At 36.3% G+C, this 25,219-nt stretch overlaps 1 protein-coding gene across 4 annotated transcripts in view; it reads left to right on the top strand.

Moving 5' to 3' along the window:
* CCDC14 (coiled-coil domain containing 14) overlaps positions 1 to 25,219 on the top strand; it is a 73,251-nt gene that overhangs the window by 11,013 nt on the left and 37,019 nt on the right. For all 4 annotated transcript variants that reach the window (XM_015130025.3, XM_077993783.1, XM_001106787.5 and 1 more), the window contains exons 6-10: positions 7,318 to 7,551; positions 7,662 to 7,756; positions 9,178 to 9,694; positions 12,299 to 12,440; positions 23,922 to 24,004. In XM_015130025.3, the coding sequence (XP_014985511.2) occupies positions 7,318 to 7,551; positions 7,662 to 7,756; positions 9,178 to 9,694; positions 12,299 to 12,440; positions 23,922 to 24,004 (1,071 nt within the window). The remainder of the gene's footprint in view (positions 1 to 7,317; positions 7,552 to 7,661; positions 7,757 to 9,177; positions 9,695 to 12,298; positions 12,441 to 23,921; positions 24,005 to 25,219) is intronic.

Here is a 25,219-nt window from a genome sequence, read left to right on the forward strand (position 1 = left end):
TGTTCCTTTCCATGTTTAGTGCTTCCTTCAGGGCCTCTTGTGAGGCAGGCCTGGTGGTGACAAAATCTCTAAGCATTTGCTTATCTGGAAAGGATTTTATTTCTCCTTCACTTATGAAACTTAGTTTGGCTGGATATGAAATTCTGGGTTTAAAATTATTTTCTTTAAGAATGTTGAATATTGGGCCCCACTCTCTTCTGGCTTGTAGAGTTTCTGCCGAGAGATCTGCTATTAGTCTGATGGGCTTCCCTTTGTGGGTAACCTGACCTTTCTCTCTGGCTGCCCTTAAGATTTTTTCCTCCATTTCAACTTTGGTGAATCTGGCAATTATGTGTCTTGGAGTTGCTCTTCTCGAGGAGTATCTTTGTGGCGTTCTCTGTATTTCCTGAATTTGAATGTTGGCCTGCCCTACTAGGTTGGGGAAGTTCTCCTGGATGATATCCTGAAGAGTGTTTTCCAACTTGGTTCCATTTTCCCCCTCACTTTCAGGCACCCCAATCAGACGTAGATTTGGTCTTTTTACCTAATCCCATACTTCTTGCAGGCCTTGTTCATTTCTTTTTCTTCTTTTTTCTTTAGATTTCTCTTCTCGCTTCATTTCATTTATTTGATCCTCAATTGCTGATACTCTTTCTTCCAGTTGATCAAGTCGGTTACTGAAGCTTGTGCATTTGTCACGTATTTCTCGTGTCATGGTTTTCATCTCTGTCAGTTCATTTATGGCCTTCTCTGCATTAATTATTCTAGTTATCAATTCTTCCACTCTTTTTTCAAGATTTTTAGTTTCTTTGCACTGGGTACGTAATTCCTCCTTTAGCTCTGAGAAGTTTGATGGACTGAAGCCTTCTTCTCTCATCTTGTCAAAGTCATTCTCCGTCCAGCTTTGATCCGTTGCTGGCGATGAGCTGCGTTCCTTTGCAGGGAGAGATGCACTCTTATTTTTTGAATTTCCAGCTTTTCTGCCCTGCTTTTTCCCCATCTTTGTGGTTTTATCTGCCTCTGGTCTTTGATGATGGTGACGTACTGATGGGGTTTTGGTGTGGGTGTCCTTCCTGTTTGTTAGTTTTCCTTCTAATAGTCAGGACCCTCAGCTGTAGGTCTGTTGGAGATTGCTTGAGGTCCACTCCAGACCCTGTTTGCCTGGATATCAGCAGCAGAGGCTGCAGAAGATAGAATATTGCTGAACAGCGAGTGTACCTGTCTGATTCTTGCTTTGGAAGCTTCCTCTCAGGGGTGTACTCCACCGTTTGAGGTGTGGGGTGTCGGTCTGCCCCTAGTGGGGGATGTCTCCCAGTTAGGCTACTCAGGGGTCAGGGACCCACTTGAGCAGGCAGTCTGTCTGTTCTCAGATCTCAGCCTCCGTGTTGGGAGATCCACTGCTCTCTTCAAAGCTGTCAGACAGAGTCGTTTGCATCTGCAGAGGTTTCTGCTGCTTTTTGTTGTTGTTGTTGTTGTTGTTGTTTAGCTGTGCCCTGTCCCCAGAGGTGGAGTCTACAGAGACGGGCAGGCCTCCTTGAGCTGCTGTGAGCTCCACCCAGTTCGAGCTTCCCAGCGGCTTTGTTTACCTACTTAAGCCTCAGCAATGGCGGGCACCCCTCCCCCAGCCTGGCTGCTGCCTTGCCATTAGATCGCAGACTGCTGTGCTAGCAATGAGGGAGGCTCCGTGGGCGTGGGACCCTCCCGGCCAGGTGTGGGATATAATCTCCTGGTGTGCCCGTTTGCTAAGACCCTTGGTAAAGTGCAGTATTAGGGTGGGAGTTACCCAATTTTCCAGGTGTTGTGTGTCTCAGTTCCTCTGGCTAGGAAAAGGGATTCCCTTCCGCCTTGCGCTTCCCAGGTGAGGCTCTTGCTGGTCGGGCTGCAGCAGCTGACCAGCACCGATTGTCCGGCACTCCCTAGTGAGATCAACCCAGTACCTCAGTTGAAAATGCAGAAATCACCTGTCTTCTGTGTCGCTTGCGCTGGGAGCTGGAGACTGGAGCTGTTCCTATTCGGCCATCTTGCTCCGCCGCAGTTACTGGAAATTTTAAGTTACATATATGATTTGCATTATATTTCTATTGGATAGCATTGGTCTAAGCTCAGCACATTACAGCCAGTTTTTTAAGTAATGTTTAGTTATTTTATTTTGTAAATAAGATTTTACTAGAATGCAGCCAAGCTAATTTATTAATGTGTTTTTATTAGCTGTTTTTGTCCTGCAGTGGCAGAGTTGAGTAGTTGTGACAGAGATCATCTGGCCTGCTGAACCTAAAATATTTATTTGACCTTTTAAGAAAAAGAGTGCTAAACCCTGGCCTTAACTCTTAAAGCAGAGGTCTTTTTATTGGGGCGCAATTGAGAAAGAAAGGAGTGGTAGCAGTCTCCTTTTTGTCTGTAGGCAGGTTATTTCTTATCCAGGGCACCTTTCCTCAAGCAACTATTATTTGCGATGTATGTGACTGACAATGGGTGTCACAGTATCAGCTTATTGGACCCTGACTTAACTGCTTCTGTCAGTCAGAATTCCAACAAGAAACAGATGGCAGCACTCAAGTTGAGGTAATTCGAGGAGGGTTTATGTTTATTTACAAAGGGACTCATAAAGATATGAGTAGGGTATAGGAAGACCACAGGTTTTGCCTACTAGGTCGCACGAGCCTAGTGCTAGCAGCAGCAGCAGCAGAGCTGTTACCATCTCTAGACCATAAGGGATTAGGAGAGAGAAAGATTACTGAATCTAGAAAGAGATACTGTTTGTAGACTATGCTACCTTGAGAAGAGCAGTGAGCTTCATTGAAAGGACGAAGTCAGCCCAAGGTGGCCTCATAGAAGGGGAGCAGGAATAAGTGTATATCCTGACTTCATGCTTCTTCCTTTCCTTGATATGCCAAGACTCCCATTGGATTGAACCCAACTGAAGCCCTACTGATGTATATCAGGTCTGGGATTTGACTTTTACAAGCTAGTAAGCTAGTCTTACTGTGTCATGGATGCTAGCAGAAGACAAGACTACTGGATCAGAGACGAAGGACTTTATTACTCACAGCACAGGCAGCAGTATGTGCATCAGCATATTGTGTTGGTTCTTATTCACCCTAGTTCCCGTTGAGGTGATACGGTGGACCCATATGGATGCACAGGTTTAGGTTGCAGCTGAGGAACACTGAGCTTGGGGAATCGGTCACTTTGATAGTAAGCAGTAATCAAACCTGTGCTTGTCCCAGAGGGAAACCTTACCTCATCCTTCAAGGTTGCTCACTGCAAACACAACCCTGAGAAGTGGCCCAGGTAAGGAGTTCAGGTCAAAGCCTTGCTTTTTTGGTATATACAGCAAGACATATTGAAGGACTGTCTCTTTGCAGCCCATATAGATCAGCATTCCAGGGAGAGCAGGGTGAAAGACCAGTAGAGGTGGATTTGGATTGGCAGATGGAAGATTCTGGCTTTCTGAGTCCATAGCATTAAATTCTTATTTGGATTACAGCCGAATCAGCAGTTCTGGCCTGTGATCAGGGTGCAATATTCCTATTGTTGTTTCTCCCATATTTTCTTAATCTGAAGGAAGGACCTAGTTCCACAGGACAATCTTCTTTAGGGTTGCAATATTAGAAATTAGTTCCTAATTGTGTGTGTGTATGTGGTTGGCAGCTGTTAACCAATAATACAAGATTTTGCTCTGTTACCACAATGCTCAACAATACACAAAATCCAAGCTCATCACTTGTTCTGTTTACCATCTCTCTCCAAATGAGGTAATCATAAAGAACTTTAAGCAGTCTATTACAGTATGTTAACTAGTATCCATGTATTATTTTACTTTTAACACACATTATCTTGCTATTTTGTGTTAACTGTCTTCTGGGGAATGGCCCCCTCATGTACTTTCTATCTGAGACCTACCCAATCATTGAATGCCTATGGAGTTAGGTAAGCACACCATGATGCATTCTGGGAGTAAGGAGGCAGAGAAACCCTTCCAGAATTGTATTGAGCTTTTTTGAGAGTGCTCTGGCATTAAATAAAATACGTATTTTTTAAATAAGGAGCTTTTACATATGATAACTGTGTTGAATACTTTGATGATTTTGCTTTTAGTAATATATATTGCTGTCTTCATCTTGGGGAACTAAACCAACCACAGGCAAAAATCCTTTGAGCATTGATTGCACCTCATAAAGGCCAGGTGTTCTCACATCTTTCAATTGATAGTAGGCATCCAGTGGCTCTTACCTGCACTGGATGTGTGTTCTATATTCGAGTGGCAGGAATAACTTCCTGTCAGACAGTGCTTGCACAGCAGCTAGACTTCAGGGACTAAAAAAGTTTTGTGGACTGAGTAAATGAATACATTCCTTTCGTGAATTTTAGTTATCACCTGATATCACTTAAACATATTACCACACCAATAGCTAAAATTTTCATGTAGAGTGTGTTGGTGTAATTAACAAGAGCAAGAAAATATACTTCATTTGTATTGGCGTAATAACAGACTCATTTGGTCATTAGTTTTATTTTAAAATTGTGTAGTAGTCATATAACTGCAGTCTTTCCCTTACGGTTTCTAACTTGGATTGTTTGCTTTAAGACTTCATATTGTTAAGTAAAGTTACTCAACATTATCAGTAGAGTTTTGTGTGGACTTGAGTTTATAAAGGAGCAAAAGAAGTCATTTTAGTTCTAAGGCTTTGATTTTTAAGAAATAGGTTTGGAATTTATTAATTTATGTTAGTTGATGACATCTGCTGGCTGAGGCATAATGTAGCTCAGCTTTATTAGAGACCGTGAAAACCATGCCTTGAAAAGAAAGTAAATGAGAGCCTGATGCTGTGACCTGTGTGTGAAATCTGAGAATTCCTCAAACTAGCCAATTCTTAAGGACCAGAGGAAATCCAAGAGCAGAAGAAAAGACCCAGGAATCAAGAGGAAAGGACTTGTGGTATGCTAGATGGTCATGGGCTATGATCTCGCCCTCTATCATTTTAGATTTCAAAGTTAAAATATTTTAGAGGGCTTTTCCATTTGACTTATTATAAAATTGTATTTCCAGTAAGAAATAGTATTTGCTTTATAGAAGTTTATTAACCAGTTTTGTTTGAGCTGATCTGTTCAGATAGTGAAGGTAACTCTTATTACTCTTGATTTTAATAATCTCAGAGGGGACATGTTCAGAGGTTTATTACTGACATCAGATAGCATGATTTATGAATATGATATATTTGCTTGTCTATTGTAAGAGTGCAGCTATTTGGTGATATTTAACATTGAGTTTTTACTGTGTGCTAGATATTGATTTAAGAAATTTACAAGTGTTACTTCATTTACATCTCACAATAATCTTATAAAATAGGCATTATTACAATTTTTCTGATGAAGAAAAAGAGGTCAAGAGAAGTTAATTTGCCCAAGGTTACTCAGCTAATAAGTGTTAAAGCTTGTATTTAGGTCTGGAAAGTACATTCATAGGAATAGATCATCTCAAAAGGAAACATACCCCAAGTCAAAAGGAAAGCATCTGATATCTTCAGCCATTTTCATAGTCAAATATTAAGTATTTTTCTTTAATTTTTTTTTCTATTTTCACCGGTTATAGTATTTAATCTGCCTTTAACTTTTTCTGTTTTTGCTTTTACATGGAAGTTTTATGCTTTTAGTAATGTTTTTATTTTCAATAAACTGTATATTTGAGGGATTCTCTAGTTTTAAATTTTTAATTATTTTGTTTTTTTAAAAAATAAGGAATACTTTTCGTAACTAATTTTAAGGTACATAAATCTCAATAAACTTTTGCATATGTATACACCCCTGTAGCCACCACCTAGATCAATATATAGAAAATTTTTAGCACCCTGCAGGGCTCCCTCCCTGTCAGTACCCTCACCATCACCTAGACCCTCATCCCTGTGTAACCATTTTCCTGACTTTTATTTCCATTTGTGACTTTTACCTGTTTGAGGACTTCTCTAAATGTGATTGAACACTATGCGCCCTTGTGTTTGACTACTTTCACTCAGCCTGATGCGCATTAAATATCCAGGTAGTTGTATATATATCAGTACTTTGTTGTTTTTTTAATGCTATATAGTATTCCAGCCTGTGAGTATACCACAGTTTATCCATTTCTGCTATTCATGGCTATTTGGTGTTTTCAGCTTTGGGCTACTGCAAATCAAGCTGCTGTGAACTGTCTTGTACATGTCTTTCAGTAGACATAAGCACTCATTTCTATTGGTGTATAACTGGGAGTGGAATTGTTATGTCATAGATATATGTATGTTTAGCTTTGGTAGGTGTGACAATTAGCCATATGTTTTTCTAAATTTGTTTTGTATACTGATAACCTATGATTTACCAGAATATTCTCATTTCTGTTAATAGTGTTTTAAAAAAACATTTGGGAAGGGGATCAAATTAGGGAAATAGATTTCAGATTGTTATACCAATCTATAGGTAGTGCTATGTAGAAAACTTTGTTATTTTTTACTTATTACTTTGTTAATACTTCATTAATTCTACCTTGTTCATAGACTAATACTAGGCTCTGTCAGATGAAATAATGAAGTACAGCCCTGCTTAAAGAAACTTACGGTTTAGTCAGAAAGGCAGGAGGATGAAAGATAAGCAATATAAGGCAGTGTGTCAGTGGCATATGATTTGTATAGACAATATGTGCTCTGGGGTGGTGAAGAGTAGTCACTAGACTGGAATGATTGGATTGCAAAAGGTTTCATGGAAGAAGGAAACTCAGATGAGCCTTGGTGAGTGGTTAGAATTGGATTGGAAGGAATGGTTCATCATGAACAATGTTATTGGAAGGTGAAAAAAGCTTGTTGGGTAACTAAATTGGCCTGGCTGAAATGAAAAATTTGAGTTGGGGGTGATGGGACAATAGTTGGAAAAGTAGGTTGTGGTCAAGCTTTGGAAAACTTTAAATGCCAGGCTAAGATTTTGTTTGTTTGATTGGTTTTGTTTTGTTTTTGAGGACCCAAAGCATCAGAATTGTACCAACTATTCTCTTTCCTATTCCATTTTCCCTTGACAACATGAACTGACGAGGAACAAGGTGAAGGAGTTTGATTGGACTTTAGGGATAATATAACTCCCTTAAAAGAAGTGTTAAAATTGAAGGAGAGATTTTACACATGGCAAGTAGCATAAAAAAATGGGAATTGTAAGAATTAGTATAGATGATTTTTGACTGGGGAAAGTGGTAAAGCCCTTCTATGAAGTATGTGATGAATTGTACTACTTCTGAGAGCCCTTTCTTCTCTTAAAATCTTACGGTAAGAATTTTTGAAGAATCATATTTCAAGAACTTTTTTTCTTTTTCCACATTAGCATCTGCAGATAATAAGAAACCGATACCTAATGAAGCTTCTGCTAGAAGTGAAAGAGACACATCAGACCTAGAAAATTGGTCATTGCAAGATCATTATAGAATGTATTCACCCATAATATACCAAGCCCTCTGTGAGCATGTGCAGACTCAGATGTCACTGATGAATGACTTGACTTCAAAGAACATCCCTAATGGAATTCCTGCTGTACCATGCCATGCTTTATCTCACGCTGGTGAGTATGAATGCTGTTTAAAAATCATGAGTGTAAGTTCTAATTAAATTGCTTGGTTATTGTATAAAAAGTAGGATATGTGATTGATTTTTTCTCCCTCTTACTTACAGAATCTCAGGCAACTCCTCATTCTAGTTATGGCTTATGTACCTCCACCCCAGTCTGGTCACCTCAGCGGCCACCCTGCCGTCCACAGGTTCATTCTGTGCGTACAGTTTGTATACTACATAAGTAACTATTCACTTATAGCAGTCATTCGGGAAGGACTGTTGAATTTATTGATTGTAACTTAATGCACTAGGATTTAAAGATCAGTTGTTTATTTATTTATTTATTTATTTATTTATTTATTTTTTGCTATAAAAGTTTTACCTATTTATGGCCAGGCACTGTGGCTCATGCCTGTAATCCCAGCCCTTTGGGAGGCCGAGGTGGGTGGATCACGAGGTCTGGAGTTCAACACCAGCGTGGCCAACGTGGTGAAACTCCATCTCTACTGAAAATACAGAAATTAGCTGGGTATGGTGGCACATGCCTGTAATCCCAGCTACTTGGGAGGCTGAGGCAGGAATTGCTTGAACCGGGACCGAGGAGGGGGAGTTAGCAGCGAGTGAGATGGTGCTACTGCACTCCGGTCTGGGCTACAGAGTGAGACTCTGTCTCAAAAAAAGAAAGAAAAGTTTTACCTATGTTTTAATGACAATAATGAAGAAGACAATAATGAAGGAGAAAGAGGGAAAGAGATCATTAGAGGGGAAGAGATCAGTAGGGGGAAAAAAAAAATCAACCATACTGACCACCCAAGTACAACTCCTTTTAACACGCTGATAGAGTTCTTTCCAATCGTTTAATCATCTGTACAGGTTTTAGTTTCTGGTTTGTATTTGTTAACTTTGCTTTCCTTTTAAAATAAAGTTATAAGTAAACTTTATGCAGTCTTATATACTGCTTCTTTCACTTAATACTTTATTTAAAACATGTTTATTAATATATACCCTTTGTGAATTTTTAATAACTTGTTAATACTGTATTTTGTGGATATACCATAGTCTATGTAACTACTATATGGTTAGGAGTAGTAACCATATATTTGAGTTTGTTATAATTAGTATTATTATTAATAAGCAAGTTTCTAATATCAGAAACTTACTAATATTTTTAGCTTCAAAGTAAGTAAGTTGGATTTTTTCCTCAGTACAATAAAGATTCTTGTTTTTTAAAGCTTAGTTTACCCTGTAATATGGGAGCATTACAAGGCCATGACTAAAATAGACTGTTTACAAATACCACAGATGGTTTAAAAGCATCAAAAATTAGTCCACTTTGGGAAATTACATCATAAGAAAATTTAAGTTCAAACGTACAATAAGCTTTTGCACAAACATATTTACAGAGATGTTTTAGCAGTGAAAAACTGGCTGTTACTTAAATGTCTAACCGTATGGGAGTAGTTATACAGACTACAGTATATCCTCAAAATATAGTAGTAACTACTTATTAAATATTCACAAAACAAATATATTAATAAACTTTTAATAAATATATTTCATATGTTTGAGTTTGTTGTAATTAATACCTACAAATGAGTGCTCATACTTCTGAAGACGTGTTTTTCTCTTTCTTCAGGAAGTTCAAACTGATGGTGACAGTCAGTTTGCATCACAAGATAAAACAGTTTCTACAACCTGTACTGATATTCTAAGGAATTCATTTAATACCAGTCCTGGAGTTCCATGTAGTCTGCCCAAAACTGACATATCAGCTGTTCCAACATTGCAGCAACTGGGCTTTGTTAATGGAATTCCGCCACAACAAGGATTTCATAAGGAAACAGACCTACTAAAATGTTTTCAAACATATTTGTCTCTTTTTCGATCTCATGGAAAAGAAACACATCTGGACAGTCAGACACACCGAAGCCCTACTCAGTCACAACCAGCTTTCTTGGCCACTAATGAAGAAAAATGTGCCAGAGAGAAAATTAGAGAGACCACAAGTGAAAGAAAGGATTTAAACATACGTGTGCGAGATACAAAAACAGTCAAGGATGTACAGAAGGCAAAAAATGTGAATGAGACAGCTGAAAAAGTTAGAATTATAAAATATTTGTTGGGAGAGCTCAAGGCCCTGGTAGCAGAACAAGGTAGATGGGACTTATAATTTTCTGTAGTATGTATGGTGTTATACTAAATAGCAATGTCATATTATTTAGCTATCATTTAAATGGAGTTTGTGGTGTTTTCCATAGAACTGTGTTTTGAGCTAGTAAGAAAATGAGTTCTACTTACTGTATTCTTATTTTTTAAGGTTTTGATCCCTTCTTTCCTGTGGATTTCAAATGTGTTTGAGAATATCAAACATTCAGTGTTTTGCTTGCAAGTGTGTATTTATTCTACTAGGTAATAGACCTTGAAAAGATTCAACAAAGAGAACTTATACAGATAAAAATTTTAATTAGAGAACACCTATAAATGATTAACTTCCTGAGTAGACTGATTATTCTTTCTATTTTAAAAAGATGCAGAGAATTCCTTCCTGTCATTTCTTTAATAGCCAACTGTTAGGTTGTTTAACAAATCTCGCTTTGAGAAGTAACCCATACCTTCTTAATGCCCTTTTCAGTTTATTTTTAGGACTTTTTTTCTTAAGAGAAATGTTTCTGAGCCAGATTATATTCATTTGTTTCCATTCTGTATATGTATTCTATAGTAATGACTTTTGCTTGAAATGAGTTACAGTTTTGTCATCTTAGAAAACACAGTAATTGATTGTGGAAGCATTGATTGAATACCTAACGTTTGCAGACAAAAAATCTTAAAATGCTATATGAATGTAGCACCATTAAACCAAAGATTTAGTATATTAAAATTGCTGTGTTTTCAGCCTTCAACTTATTACCATTTTCACAATCAGATACATAATCATGGTAATAATAATACTATTGGCTGTCATTTATTGAACACTTACCATGTGCCCAGCACAGTGCTAAGTGTTTTATGTGCATTATCTCATTTAATCCTCCCAGCAGCCCTATGTGGTACTGTTACCACTCCCATTTTACTGATGAGGAAACTGAGACTTGGAGAAACAGTACCTCATTTAATCTTCTCACCAATCCTGTAAGGTACTGTTTTTACTGTTTTTATCTCCATTTAACCATGAAGAAACCAGGTTTCAAGAGTTAAGTAATTGAGATGCTGGTCAAAGGATACACGCTTTCAATTAGGTAGGAGGAATAAGTTAAAGAGATCTACTATATAACATTATAACTATAGTTAACAATATTTTATTAAAAATTACTGAGAGAGTAGATTTTAAGTGTTTTTGCTATAAAAAATGATAAATATGTGAGGTAATACATATGTTAATTAGCTCTATTTAACCATCCCAATGTATACATATTTCAAAACATATTGTACATGATAAATTTATACAATTTTTCTTTGTTGATTTAAATAAATAATTTTTTACAAAAAGATTAATTTGTTTTAAAAAAATGAGTTAAATACTTGACCAAGGTTATAGCTCCAGACAGTGGTGGAGCCCAGGTCCCAGCCTCCAAAGCCTATGAGTGAAACTGCTCTACGAAAGATTGGTAGAAGGCCAGCGCAGGGTCTCACAGCTGTAATCCCAGCACTTTGGGAGGCCGAGACAGGCAAATCACCTGAGGTCAAGAGTACAAGACCAACCTGGCCAACATGGTGAAACCCCATCTCTACAGAAATACAAAAGCCAGACATGATGGCTGCTACCTGCAATCCCAGCGACTCAGGAGGCTGAGGCAGGAGAGTCGCTTGAACCCGGGAGGCAGAGGTTGCAGTGAGCCGAGATTGCACCACTGCACTCCAGCCTGGGCAACAGAGTGAGACTCCGTCTCTAAATAAATAAAAATTGGTAGAAGACTGCTTGATAATTGAACACAGTTGTTTACTGTGTATATGTACTTTTCATCAGGATGTTAAAATATCTGTGAAACTGAATACATTTTGTAACTTAGAATATACTTTCAACCTGTTGGTTATCAGATAATTAATAAATAATTTTAAGTACTTTTAGCCCATAGTAAATATGAATGGGAATGAGGGGCAAAGATAAAAGGCAAAAGAATTAATATCTGCCTTCCATGCCTGTGTCTGTTTGCAGTCTTCAAAAACATCCACTCTCCACAATTATTAACAACCCTTTGATGTCACATGAAATGAGATGTGGTGGCTTGTGTTCAATCTACTTTAGAAAATTAAATAATGAAACTATCTTAGCGGACCCTCACTCAATATTTTGCCATATTAACCCCCTAAAGTGAACTGTTTGCTTATGCTAGGATCAAAGGTTGTATTATAAATGTTAATACTATAACCAATTATAGGAAACCCTATAGCAATCATAGGAGTCCACTGTGGCCCTTGGTAAGTATGCACTAAGAAATTTGTGTAAGTCACATTCCTACTTGACTCCTGAACTAAAAAAAAAAAAAAAAAAAAAAAAAAAAATTCACTTATGTAATAATCCTGTGATTTAAGATTAATCTTTAGTTTACTGAACTTAATTTCTTTAGAATTCTGAGGAAGCAAATACCAGCAGCGTGAAAGAGAAAAATGGAACCTGTATAATAGATTTATAAATAATTGAGTTGAATTTATAACAAGAATGTACATACCTATAAAGATTTTCTTTTTTAGTAATATATACTAATAATCTTGTCCAAAAATATAATATTGATTTTACTCATTTCTGTTTCCTTTTATAGAGGATTCAGAAATTCAGAGGTTGGTTACAGAAATGGAGGCATGTATATCTGTACTTCCAGCAGTAAGTGGAAACACAGATATTCAAGTTGAGATAGCACTGGCCATGCAACCATTAAGAAGTGAGAATGCTCAGTTACGAAGGTAAGAATTGCTCTTGGAATATTTTTGTCTGTATGCAAAGATGTCTCCAGGCCAGAACAAAGGTGCCAAATGATAAACCTAGGACTTCATAAGTAAAATTGATTTGCTGTCTTACTGTATTTCTACTTTTCTTCCTCATTTTTCAGAGATTTCCAGCATTCTCCAGGTCTTCCTTTACTTCTGCCCCCTTGTACGTATTTTCTCCCACTTCCTTTACCCCTGTTGTCACTTAGTAGTGTGTAGGCAGGAAATGAAGTACCTCTGTACGTTTATCAGACTAGTCTAAGTTATGCTGCAGGAACAAACTTCTAAATCTCATTTGCATAGCACAGCAAGTTTCTTTCTCATGCCAAGACTAACATGGATCATTGGTGGCTCTTTCATCCTGTGACTCAGGATCCAGACTCCCTCCATTTTATGAAGCCACTGTCTCAGTATGTGTTGTCCAGGAAAAAGAGAATGTGGATATGGCAACAGGGAGGAGTCTTACATCGCTCAACCCAGAAGTGATCATTTCGCTACCACTTATATTTTATAGGCTGAAACAAGGCACAAGGCCCTGCCTAATAGAAAGGTCTGGGACATTGTATTAAAAACAAACTGTTTTTCTTCTGCCCTCACACAACAATTGACACAGAACACTTCCATGACCAAATGTGTAGGGATTTCTCCCCACCAGCAAGCAAACAATCACTTCTGCAACAGACACCAGTTGGGTGTCCTCCAGTTCAATTCCAACACCGTCTACCTGGAAATAGTATCAGATCCCACAGGTTGAGGGCCCAGTTCCACAAGACTGAGCTCTACTTCCAATGCCAATGACAAGCCCCAGGTTGTTTTGCCTGTGTTTCTGACTGACTGACTATAAATTGAAGTTCCCTTGACCTCCTTCCTTGGGTTCAGTTAATTTCCTAGAGTGGCTCACAGAACTCATGGAAACACTTAAATTTACCACTTTATTATAAAGGATATTGTAAAGGATACAGATGAAGAGATGCAAAGGGCAAGGTATTGGAGAAAAGGCGTGGACCTTCTATGCCCTCGGTGGATGCACAACCCCCTAGTAACCACCATGTGTTTATCTGGAAGCTCTCCATACCCTGTCCTCTTGGGCCTTTTATGGAGGTTTCATTGGATAGTCATGGTTGAATCATGGACAACTGTGAAGAAATGTGATTTGACAAAAAGGGTACGATCTAATACAAATAGATAGAGTGTGGAAACCCAAGAAGTTCTGTCCGTTCAAATTTTTTGGCCTCTCTGTGGAACATTCCTTTCTCCTCAGTTTGAGGCAGGTCCCCTTCGGAAATGGGGTTCTTATGACCTACAGACAGACAAGGTAGGTCAGAGAATTTCCTTATGGCCAGCAGTAAGAAAGGTGGGAGAAAATTAAAGTGTATTTTTAGTTCCTATGGCCTACCATGGGGAGGAAAAAGGAGCATGTGAAAGGATGGCAAGAGAAGATTAGAGAGAGAGATTCTGTTTTCTGAGGCCTGCTTCTGAGGCCTAAAGTACTTGAATATTAACAAATGACTGTCTTTCACCTTTATCACTGAAGCTGGTCTGAAGCTGCTTCAGGAACCAGGGACAAAAGGCCAAATACTTTAATAAAAGGTATGTTTTTGGTTTTGACTGCTTAACAAATAACAAAGGCTGTGGGCATTGACAGCCAGGAACTGTGAATGAAAACATATATATATGTATATGTATATGTATGTGCATATAAACATATATATGTATATGTATGTGTATATATACATATATGTGTGTTTATGTGTATATATGCGTATATGTGTGTGTTTATGTGTATATATACATATATGTGTGTGTATATATACGCAGTGACAAACATACATGCACACATACCATACATTTATATACAATATGTATATATATAAAATAATGTCATAGATATATAATTTTTCCATACTTCTATACACCCAGGAAGGAAAGGAGAACCTTAGTAAGCACTAGTTTAGCCCCACCACACTTAGACATAGGAAAAAGTTAAATTCTTTGATATTTTTTCTTTTGGTCATCTTAAACTTGTTGGAATTACATTCTTAATTTGTTTAGGAAAGATGTAGACCAGGGATCTAATCTTGAAATAAGGAGGAATCACCCACATATTATCAATAATATCTTAACTTTGAATGTTTCAGTGATGACCATCAAGGCCAACACTTCAGTGTCTGTTTATTAATACACTTTGCAAAAAATTGGAGTCAGGTGCATCTGCAGCACTGCAATGCGAGTGTGCCCTGAGAGAGTGTTACAGCTGCATAAGCTATAGACATTCAGTAAGATATGACCTGCAAGGATCTACACACATTTTTAAAGAAACTGGAAAGCAATTAAATAGTTGGAGCATGGCTAAAATATATATATCCGGAGCCTATGAGGCATGATAGCTAGTGAGATGTACTCGTTTAGGATTCTTTCTCCGGAGGTCATTATCCTGTAGATACTATGATACAAGATGGGGTTGCTGGGTTTAAGATCTAATATCGTCTTCAGTCTTGACCTAAGGAATTCCTATACCAGCATAAATTTTTAAAACCAAAAATGAGTAAATAATTAATGAACAGCAAATACTGCTAACATTTATTGAATGTTTTTTATATGCCAGACTATTGTCCTTGATATGTGTCACCTCTTTATATCTTCACAACAGCTTTGTGAAGTAGGTGCTCTTTACTTGCATTTACAGATGAGGAAATCAAGGCCACAAAGGGTTTATGTAACTTGCCCAAGGTTATACATCTAAGAAGTTAGACTCAAGACTTGAACCCAGGCAATTTGGTTTTAGAGTACAGTGATCTTAACTTGTAGACTTTTACACTGTCTCAGTTAGGAAGTAGAGATTTAATTATACCTCACTATTTAGGTGTATTTTGTGGAACATAGAATATATTGTAAGCCATTCAAAATAAGCATATTATTGAAAGGAATGACAATCAAATAATTGGTTTCTTAAATAAGGATACCAAAACTTAGTCTGAGAATATTTTATTTTAACATTGTTACCATGGAAAATATTAGTGGTTCTTATTTATTTCAGTTCCTTAGAACATTTTTAAATTGCCTTAGGGGCTAATTCGTAAGCCACTCAAGAAAATGAAGTTTACTGTTTTATGGGCCACCACTTGTTTCTAGTTTTTTTTTTTTAAAAGGTATTTGTTTGATGTCTGACCTAATTCTTCAACTGGCACCAGAGCTATTTGGCTGGCTGTCTTTACAGGACAAAGATTATATAGCATGCTATTGCCACTGTTGTTTACTTGACCTTCTAAGAGATGAAATAACTAAAAAATGAAGAATTTGTTAGGCATGTTCTTTTTAGTAGAATGAGGTTTCTGGCAGTAGTGTAGGAAATTTTGTGCCACTTTGGTAATTTATTTGGAAAGAATTACCCATTATCTCCATTACAAATAAAAATTGGAATACATTGGTTCATTCAAAAGTGTTTGTCATCATTTTCAATTTTTAAAAAAGTTTTTTTTTTTTTCCTGTTTAGATGTTTGGAAACTACATGTTTCTTTTTAACCACATCTTTTAGGACTTTCTTGCAGTTTATTGCCATCTTGTGGCTTAAAAAATAGCTAGATGCATCGTTTCTATGATATTTTGGCATTTTTGGCATTTAGGCTAGAGAGTTTTTAATGTGTCTTCTGACACAGTTGTTCAGCATTTAGCCTTTAGTTCAGCATTTAGTCCCCAACCTCTAAATGTCTGTAGTGCCATTAATTTTGACCACCAGAAGGCTTGGCACATTCCCAAATTTCCTGGATGGGAGTTTGGTGGGTATTAACCTCCAGTTAAGAGGCATTGAGCTAGAGAGTGCCAATAATTCATGACCACCTCCTGATATTAAACTCAACTATGAGACCATTATATAGCCACACAGAACATAAAAATGAAACGGGAGTGAATGGAAGGAGTCAAGGATGATGTTCAGATTCTGTCTTCATAATTTAACAAATGGTAACATAATTCTTGCAGATGGGAGCTACTAGAGGCAGAATAGATTTGTTTATTTCATATTGTTACCATTTTTTGAGTTAGGCAAGGTAATAGGAGAGCCTGTGAGTTAAGATTTAGACCTGCTGAGTTAGACCATATGGAGTATAGGAACAAGATGCAAGATGGAAATGTAGACTCGGGAGTTATTCTCTGAACATGTTTTTATTGAGCTTTTTGTATAGATCTGGCACTGTTGTAGACACTGGAGACAATTTCATTGAAAGTAAGTGATTTATTACCAGCATATAAGTAAGTGATATATTCACCAAGAAGGTAGAGTGTGTGAGCGCAGTGAAAGGTGAATTGGTGGGGAGTAACAACTTTTTCAGGAAACAACAGAAGATTAAAATTAGGAGAGTGACATCACAAAAGTCACAGGAAGAAGACAATTTATAGGAGAGATTTTGCATTGCATTAAAATAAACTGACAACAAGAACAAATGTAGGTTAAGAATAAATATCACAAGACAAATTACTCAAAGAACTTCAGAAAAACTTAAAACAGTGTTCCATAGTGTCAAGGAAATTAAAGATAATGGGATCTCTTACAGGGAGAAAGAGTGAGATTGAGACAAAATGCTCAAGAAAAAGAAGAACAGTGAGTTAAGTGAACTCAGAAAAATAAAAGAAAGCAAAAAAATTACAAAAATGAAAGCCCCATTAGAAACAAATGTAAGATAATTAATAAACAGATAAAGTCAGGGATATTGTAGTCCACTAGAACTTAAGTATTATGAAGCCTGAAATTTTTTGTTTTGTTGCTTTTTGGGTTTTTAGTTTTTCCCCCCAAGTCTTTCTGTTTTTTTTTTGTTTTGTTTTTTTGTTTTTTTGTTTTTTTTGAGACGGAGTCTCGCTCTGTCGCCCAGACTGGAGTGCAGTGGCCGGATCTCAGCTCACTGCAAGCTCCGCCTCCCGGGTTTACGCCATTCTCCTGCCTCAGCCTCCCGAGTAGCTGGGACTACAGGCGCCAGCCACCTCGCCTGGCTAGTTTTTTGTATTTTTTAGTAGAGACGGGGTTTCACTGTGTTAGCCAGGATGGTCTCGATCTCCTGACCTCGTGATCCGCCCGTCTCGGCCTCCCAAAGTGCTGGGATTACAGGCTTGAGCCACCGCGCCCGGCCGTCTTTCTGTTTTAATTGCTACTAAATTCATAGTTCAGTGTCTCCTAGTAACCTTAGCTTCTTCCTCTTCCTAAACCCTTTTAAAAATTTTTATATATTTTTATTATGGTAAAATATGTATAATACATACCTTTTTATTTTTAACCATTTGCAAGTGTACATTTCAGTGGCAATAAATAAATTCACAGTGTTCTGTAACCATCACCCCTATCTGTGACAAAACTTTTTCATCCTCAACATGAACTCTGTACCCATTAAACAGTAATTTTCTCTTCTTCCTTTTGTTACCTCCTGGTAAGTTCTTGTTTTTTGTTGTTTCTGTCTCTGAATTTGAGAAGGCTGAAATTTTGTCTCTTTAGAGTTTGCAGCTATATTTCTAGTGCTAGGAATTGTGCCTAGCACTCATTCTAACAAATATTTGTTAAATTGACTGAATGCATGGTAGATAAGCTTGAGGGAATCACACAAGGCAAAATAGAAAAAGAATGATCTAAAAATTATTATGAAGAAGATAATACATATGAAAAAGGAAATAGATATAAAATTGGTGTTCCTGAAAAAAGAGAACAGAACAAATGGATTAAAGACAAGAGATTTATCAATAACAAGAAAATTTTCTGATTGTACCACTTTATTCTAGCCTGGGAGACAGAGCAAGACCCTATCTCTAAGAAAAAAAAAGATCTTTGTCAGCAGATGAATAGGACGTAGAAGATCTCAGAAAAACCGTGCAAAATAATCAACACCAACACATATGCTGGTAAAGTTACTACACCCTAAGGATGAAAAAAGTTAATTTTTGGAGACACTCAAAAGAAACAGAAAATTACAAATGAAGAGAAACATTTTAGGCTATCTCCAGTCTCTTCACAGTGATTTTCATTGCCAAAGGATCATAGAATATCATTTACAAGTTCTGAAAGTTCTGAGGGAAAGAAAGTATGCCCCGAGAATCTCTAATGTGGTCTAGCTGTCCTTTTAGTGTCAAGGCAACAGTCATATTCTCAAGTGTGCAAGAACTTAGGAAGTTTAACAGCCTTGAACTCCTTTAAAAAACAAAACAAAAAACTTGAATGGCAAAGTCCAGTCAACCAAAAGAGGAATTCAAACAAAAGAGTAGACAGATGTGAACATTGAACCTATACGTAAAACTAAGACAACCTTGGAAATTATGGTTATAGATCAGAATGTGTTAGTAATTTTGACAATATGAATTCCAGACTCTGCATTTTTCATATCCTATTTCCTAAATTTTAGATTACTTAGGAGTAATATTTCTTGAAGTAAAGAAATATTTGCCTAAAGTTAATCAGTTTTGGTTTCGCTTCTTATTTTCTTTCCATTAAAATTATGTAATCCTAAATTCAATACATGGTATTTTTAAGTAGTATTTGTAATATCATCCTATTATTTTAAAATTCTTCTTAGATATATATATATATATATATATATTTTGTTTCTGTATATGCTGGAGAATGTATGAATGTTACCCAGCAAATAATGATTGTTATTTCTATTTAACAGTGTGCTAGAGGTTCTAACAAGTGCAGTAAGGCAAGAAGAAGAAATAAAAGCCAGTCACATTGGAAAGGAAAGAAGTAAAACTGTCTTGTTCACAGATGACATGATAATTCTTGTAGAAAACCCTATGGAATCTACAAAAAAAGCTGCTAGAGTTAATAAGAAAGATTAGCAAAGTTGCAGGATACAAGATCAATTGAATTTTTATGTATCAGCAATGAACAATTTGAAATTAAAATCAGTACTAGAGTCGCATCAAAAACATATGAACAATTTAGGGATAAATTTGAAAAATATGTAAGACCCGTACACTGAGAACTACAAAATATTGTTGTGAGAAATGAAAGATCAGTATAAGTGAGAGATAAACTAGATCCATAAATTTAAGACTTAAGATGTCACTTCTCCCCAAATTGATGTATAGATTTTATGTAATTAAAGTAAAAACCCAAGCATGCTGTTTTTAAATATTTAATTGAAGCTGATTCTAAAGTTACATGGAAATTCAAAGAATCTAAATACCCAAAACAGTATTGAGAAAGGAGAACCAAGTTGGTACTATTCAATTTCAAAACATAAAGGATTAGTATTCTAAGAGGTGTGGTGTAAAGGTGACAAATAGATCATTGAAACAGAGTAGAGTATAGAAACAAATTCACACATAGAGATAGTGTTTTGCAAAGATATCAGAGAAATTCAGTGGGGAAAGAATATTCAATAAATAGTGCTGAAACAATGGGAGAATCATGTTTTTAAAAAATGAACCTCAACCTTTGCCTCATACAGTACACAAAGTTGACTTGAAATGAATCACAGATCTTAATATATAAACTAAAACTACAAAACTTCTAAAAGGAAACATAAGAGAAGATCTTAGGGATTTTGGAGTGGGAAAGATTTTAAAAATATAACACAAAAAATATAAACTAGAAAAAAATGAGTAAAGTGGACTTCATCAAAATTTAAAACTTTTGTTCTTCAAAAAGCACTTTTACTAAAAATGAAGCAACCAACAGACTGAGAGAAAATATTTGCAAAACATGTACCCGATATAGGACTTGTACTAGAATGTACAAAGAACTTAAGACAGTATAAATTTTTAAATATCAAGCTTAAAAATGGGCAAAATATTTGAACAGATACTTCACCAAATAAATGGATATCAAATATGAATATCAAATACGAACATGGAAAGAGGCTTATCAGTAATCATTAGGAAAGTGAAAATTAAAACCATGATGAATACCACTGCATACCATTAGAATGGCTAAAATTCAAAATTAGTAAATGTTAGGATGTGAAGGAATGGGAACTTTCACAATTAACTGGTGGGAATGTAAAATAATTTGAACACTTTGGAAAAAATGTTTGGCAGTTTCTTAGAAATTGAACGTATATCTAACATATGATCCAACCAGTCCACTCCTGGGTATGTAAGAGAAGTCAAAGCATATGTCCACACAAAAACTTGTTGATGAGTGTTCATAGGAAACAACCCAAATGTCTATCAATGGGTGAATGGATAAACAAATAGTGCTATAACCATACAGTAGAAAACTACTCAACAATAAAAGGATAGGAACTATTGATACATGCAACAGCATGGATGAATCCCACAATTCTTATGTTGAGTGAAAGAAGACAGGCTAAAAGAGTATATATTCCATGATTCCATTTATATATAATTCTAGAATATGCAAACTAATCTATAAATAAGTGGTTATCTGGGAAGAGGGTTATGAAAAGGGCTATGAGGAAACTTTTGGGGATGATAAATATCTTTTTTGAAAAACTTTTAGGTTTGGGGGTACACGTGAAGGTTTGTTACATAGGTAAATGTGTCACAGGAGGTTTGTTGTACATATTATTACATCACCCATGTATTAAGCCCAGTACCCAATAGTTATACCTTCCCCTCCCTCCTACCACCCAGACCCCAGTGTCTGTTGTTTCCTTCTTTGTGTTAATAAGTTCTTATCATTTAGCTCCCACTTGTAAGTGAGAACGTGGTATTTGCTTTTGTTTCTGCATTAGTTTGCTAAGGATGATAGCCTCCAGTTCCCTTCATGTTCTTGCAAAAAAACATGATCACATTCTTTTTTATGGCTGCTGATGCATATTGTAATTGTGATGGTGATTTTACTACATCATATGGCAGAACATAAAATGACACACTTTAAATTTATGTAGTTTATAGTATGTCAGTTTTATCTCAAGCTATCTAAAAAAAAGAATGACTTGAATAAAAGAAATATTTGCCTGAATAGCAGCAGTTCTTCTTTTCCTTTTTTAAAATCCAGTATATTTAAATTTAGTACATAATATTTTAAAGTAGCATGTGTAACATCAGTTTTTAAAATATCCTTTTTTCTGTTTTTATCATGTATCATTTTAAATAGAATAATTTTTTAAAAAGCCTAGCCCTGAAAGCAGGGAATGAGAGGAATGAAAGTAGCTAGTTGTACAGTTAAGTTGGAGGGAATTTTTTTTAATATGGGAAGAGTTTTAATATATTTCTTGGCTTAGGCACATGAACTGGCAAAGAGGGAGAAACTGCAGATATAGAAGATAAAGGGAGTGGGATAGGAGCAGAGTCCTTGATGGTCTAGGAGGAGGGTGGGATGCAGGGCACAGATGAGGCTACTCACCCAGACTAGATGGAAAAAATGAGGGTTAGTACACATATGGATACACCCTGGGACCAAAGGATGACTGTGTTTATCCCCAAACCACATTATTTTTAGTGAAAAAGGAAAGTAAACAGTTGAGAAGAGGAAGGTAGGAATGAGAGGCTTGCAGTGAATTATTAGAAGTTTAGATTGGTTACATTTGAGAAGAGAAGAATCTGACCAGGGACATACAAAAAGATTATCAAGGAAAGCTTCTGTTGTCAATGGGAAACCTTTAAAGAAAATCAGAATTTTATTAAAACAAAAATAAGCTCATATTATATTGTTGTTCTGCAACTTGCTTCTTTCACTTCATAATGTCTTGAAGATCTTTTCACATCAGTACAAATGGACCTCTTGCTCATTTTAATATCTGTGTATTAGTATTTTGTATATGGATGTACCATAATTTATGTAACATTCAGTTGTTTCCAACTTGGCACTATTAAATAATTGCTGTTGTGAATATTCTTGTATATATCTATAAGGTTTGAGATGCTTTTGCATATGTAAAACTGTTTCTGATGCTCGATAACCTAGAAGTAGAATAATTTTGTCAGAGATTATGAACATTATACATTTTGTTGGACATTTCAAATTGCCATCCAGAATGGTTATACTGATATAATCACATGAATTGAGATAATTCATTTCCCTGTACTATCATCAGAAAGTGTTATTTCCTTTTATTTATGTCAATCCTGTGGCCAAAAAAATCTCCTTTTAAATTTGCAATTCTTCCTGTTAGTGAAGATGAACATTTTTATCATACGCTTATAGGCCGTTTCTATTTCTTATGTGAACTGCTCATTCTTATCGTTTGCCACTTTTTACTAGGTTGCCTTCCTTACTGATTTGTAGGAGTTCTTTAAATGTTATGGAGCCCTTGTCTATAACGTATGTGCAGGTATTTTCTTTCAGGCTTTTAATTTTACAAGTTTCAAAATTTGATATGGTTAAATCTTTTGTTCTTTTCCTTGATGCTTGCTGGATATTGAGTTTCACTTAGAAATGCCTTCCCCACTTCAAGATTATGTAGATTTCCCCCTAAAACTTGTATAGTTGGGTTTTTAAAAAATATTTTATCACTTTAATCAACTCAAAATTAATACATGTGAGTGATGCAAGGTAGGGTACTATCATTTTAGATTCAGTATCAAAAATAAATATTTTAAGGCAAAATATTTTTAGGTAATTCTGGAAAGATAATAGAGGTAACTTTTTTTCCCCAAAAGCGATAACTTCTTAGGAGTAAAGAAAATACTTTTTTATGTTTCTATTTGTGAAGCAGATACATATTGTGAAGTTCATTGTAACAGGGCAGATTGGTAGCCTGTTAATATTCTCGTTACTTAAGACCACTAACTTTTCCATCTAATAAAATTATTAGAAGCATAGATTTTGTTTCAGCATATGACAAACATCAGGAAGATAGATGTCTGATAGCAGTCAGTGCCTGTAGGTATTCTAGTTCATAGTAATGACAAATCTTTTAAAAAGTAGATGATTAACTACAATGATTAAAATACACAGAAAGACAATGAGAAACAGCAAGAGGAGGTAGAAAAGGAAAGAAATAGAAAAAAAACCAACAAATCACTGAAGAGACAAAAAAGAGAAATTAACATTTTCCTTGTGAGGGGAGGTTTTTTTTTTGAGGCAGGGTCTCGCTCTTTTGCCACGCTGGAATGCAGTGGCACGATCTCGCTCACTGCGACCTCTACCTTCCAGGTTCAAGCAATTCTCCTGCCTCAGCCTCCCAAGTAGCTGGGATTACAGGTACGTGCCACCTATTTTTAGTAGAGATGGGGTTTCGCCATGTTGGCCAGGCTGGTCTTGAACTCCTGACCTCAGGTGATCTGCCTGCCTCAATCCCCCAAAGTACTGAGATTACAGGCGTGAGCCACTGCGCCTGGCCCATGAGGGGAGGTGTTAGGTTGTTTCAGGCAACCTTAAAAATTATCTCAGGCCTCATAATAATAGTAGTATGGTTTTGTTATGTTTATTTAGTTTTTGTCTTTTGGGGATGCGACGGACTTCTGCCGCCTTAGTGGGTTTATGTTTTATCTTTTTTGATAGGCTATCACATGTATACTATTAAATTGGCTTGGGATTCTTACATTCATAGTTCTTCATTGTTTCTTTAGGCAGTTGAGAATTTTGAACCAGCAACTCAGAGAACAAGAGAAAACTCATAAGCCATCTGGTGCTGTGGATTGCAACCTTGAATGTAAGTAAAAGAACTTTAAGTATTGATAAATTATTTGTGGCTCTGGAAATGTTGATAAAGAATTGAGCTTTTGTAATTACTTTGAGGGGATAAATTTAAAATATTGTAGAAACATAGGAAAATAAAAGATGCCTTCACTTCCCAATAATATACACCTTTTTTTTTTTTTTTTTTTGAAAAACAGGAGTGTGTTTCCTTTTACATATCTTCTCTTCATATGTAATTGATGTATTTAACAAATACTTACTGAATACCTACTGTGTGCCAGGCACAAATAGAACTATATATGTACTTTTTCTTTTTTTAAAATGAGATCACACTGTATATACTTTTCCACAGTTTCTGTTTATTCACTTAACATATAGTGGATATTTTTGTCTATCAAAATACATAATTATGCATCTTTCTCTTTACGAATTACTTGGATATTCTGCTTATCCAGGTCTACCATAATATGGTCCTCTGCTAATAGTACTTTCCCCTTTTCCCAGTGCAAACAACATTGCAGTGAAAATCTTTGTATGTCTTCGTGCATATATGTCAGCTTTTTTGTTGGTTTGTTTGTTTTGAGATTTTTTTGTTTGTTTGTTTTGAGATTTTTTTGTTTGTTTGTTTTGAGATTTTTTTTGAGATGTTTGTTTGTTTTGTTTGTTTGTTCTGAGTCACTCTGTGACTCAGGCTGGAGTTCAGTGGTGCGATCTTGGCTCACTGCAAGCTCTGCCTCCCAGGTTCAAGCGAGTCTCTTCCCTCAGCCTCTCAAGTATCTGGGATTATAGGCACCTGCCACCACGCCTGGCTAATTTTTGTATTTTTATTAGAGACAGGGTTTCATCATGTTGGCCAGGCTGGTCTTGAACTCCTGACCTGAAGTGATCCATTCACCTCGGCCTCCCAAAGTGCTGGGATTACAGACAATGAGCCACCACGCTTGGCCAGCATTTTTGTAGAATAGATGTATAGCAGTAGAATTGCTGAGCCAAAGGGTATGTACAGTTGTAATTGTGACAGATATTGCCAAATTGTCCTTAACGATCACAGAACTTAATAAAGAAACTATAATAGTACCAGAAGAAAAGATAAGAATTTGTATTTTTAAATTTTTTTGGTGGGGGGACTTTTCCTAAGCCTGTCAAAGACTCAAATGCCACACAGGAACAGATTGATAAAATATGTCCCCAGAAACCTTTTTCAGTTTCTACATAGCAAAATTATAAA

This window comes from Macaca mulatta, chromosome 2, assembly GCF_049350105.2.
Source record: "Macaca mulatta isolate MMU2019108-1 chromosome 2, T2T-MMU8v2.0, whole genome shotgun sequence".
Taxonomy (NCBI): Eukaryota; Metazoa; Chordata; class Mammalia; order Primates; family Cercopithecidae; genus Macaca; species Macaca mulatta.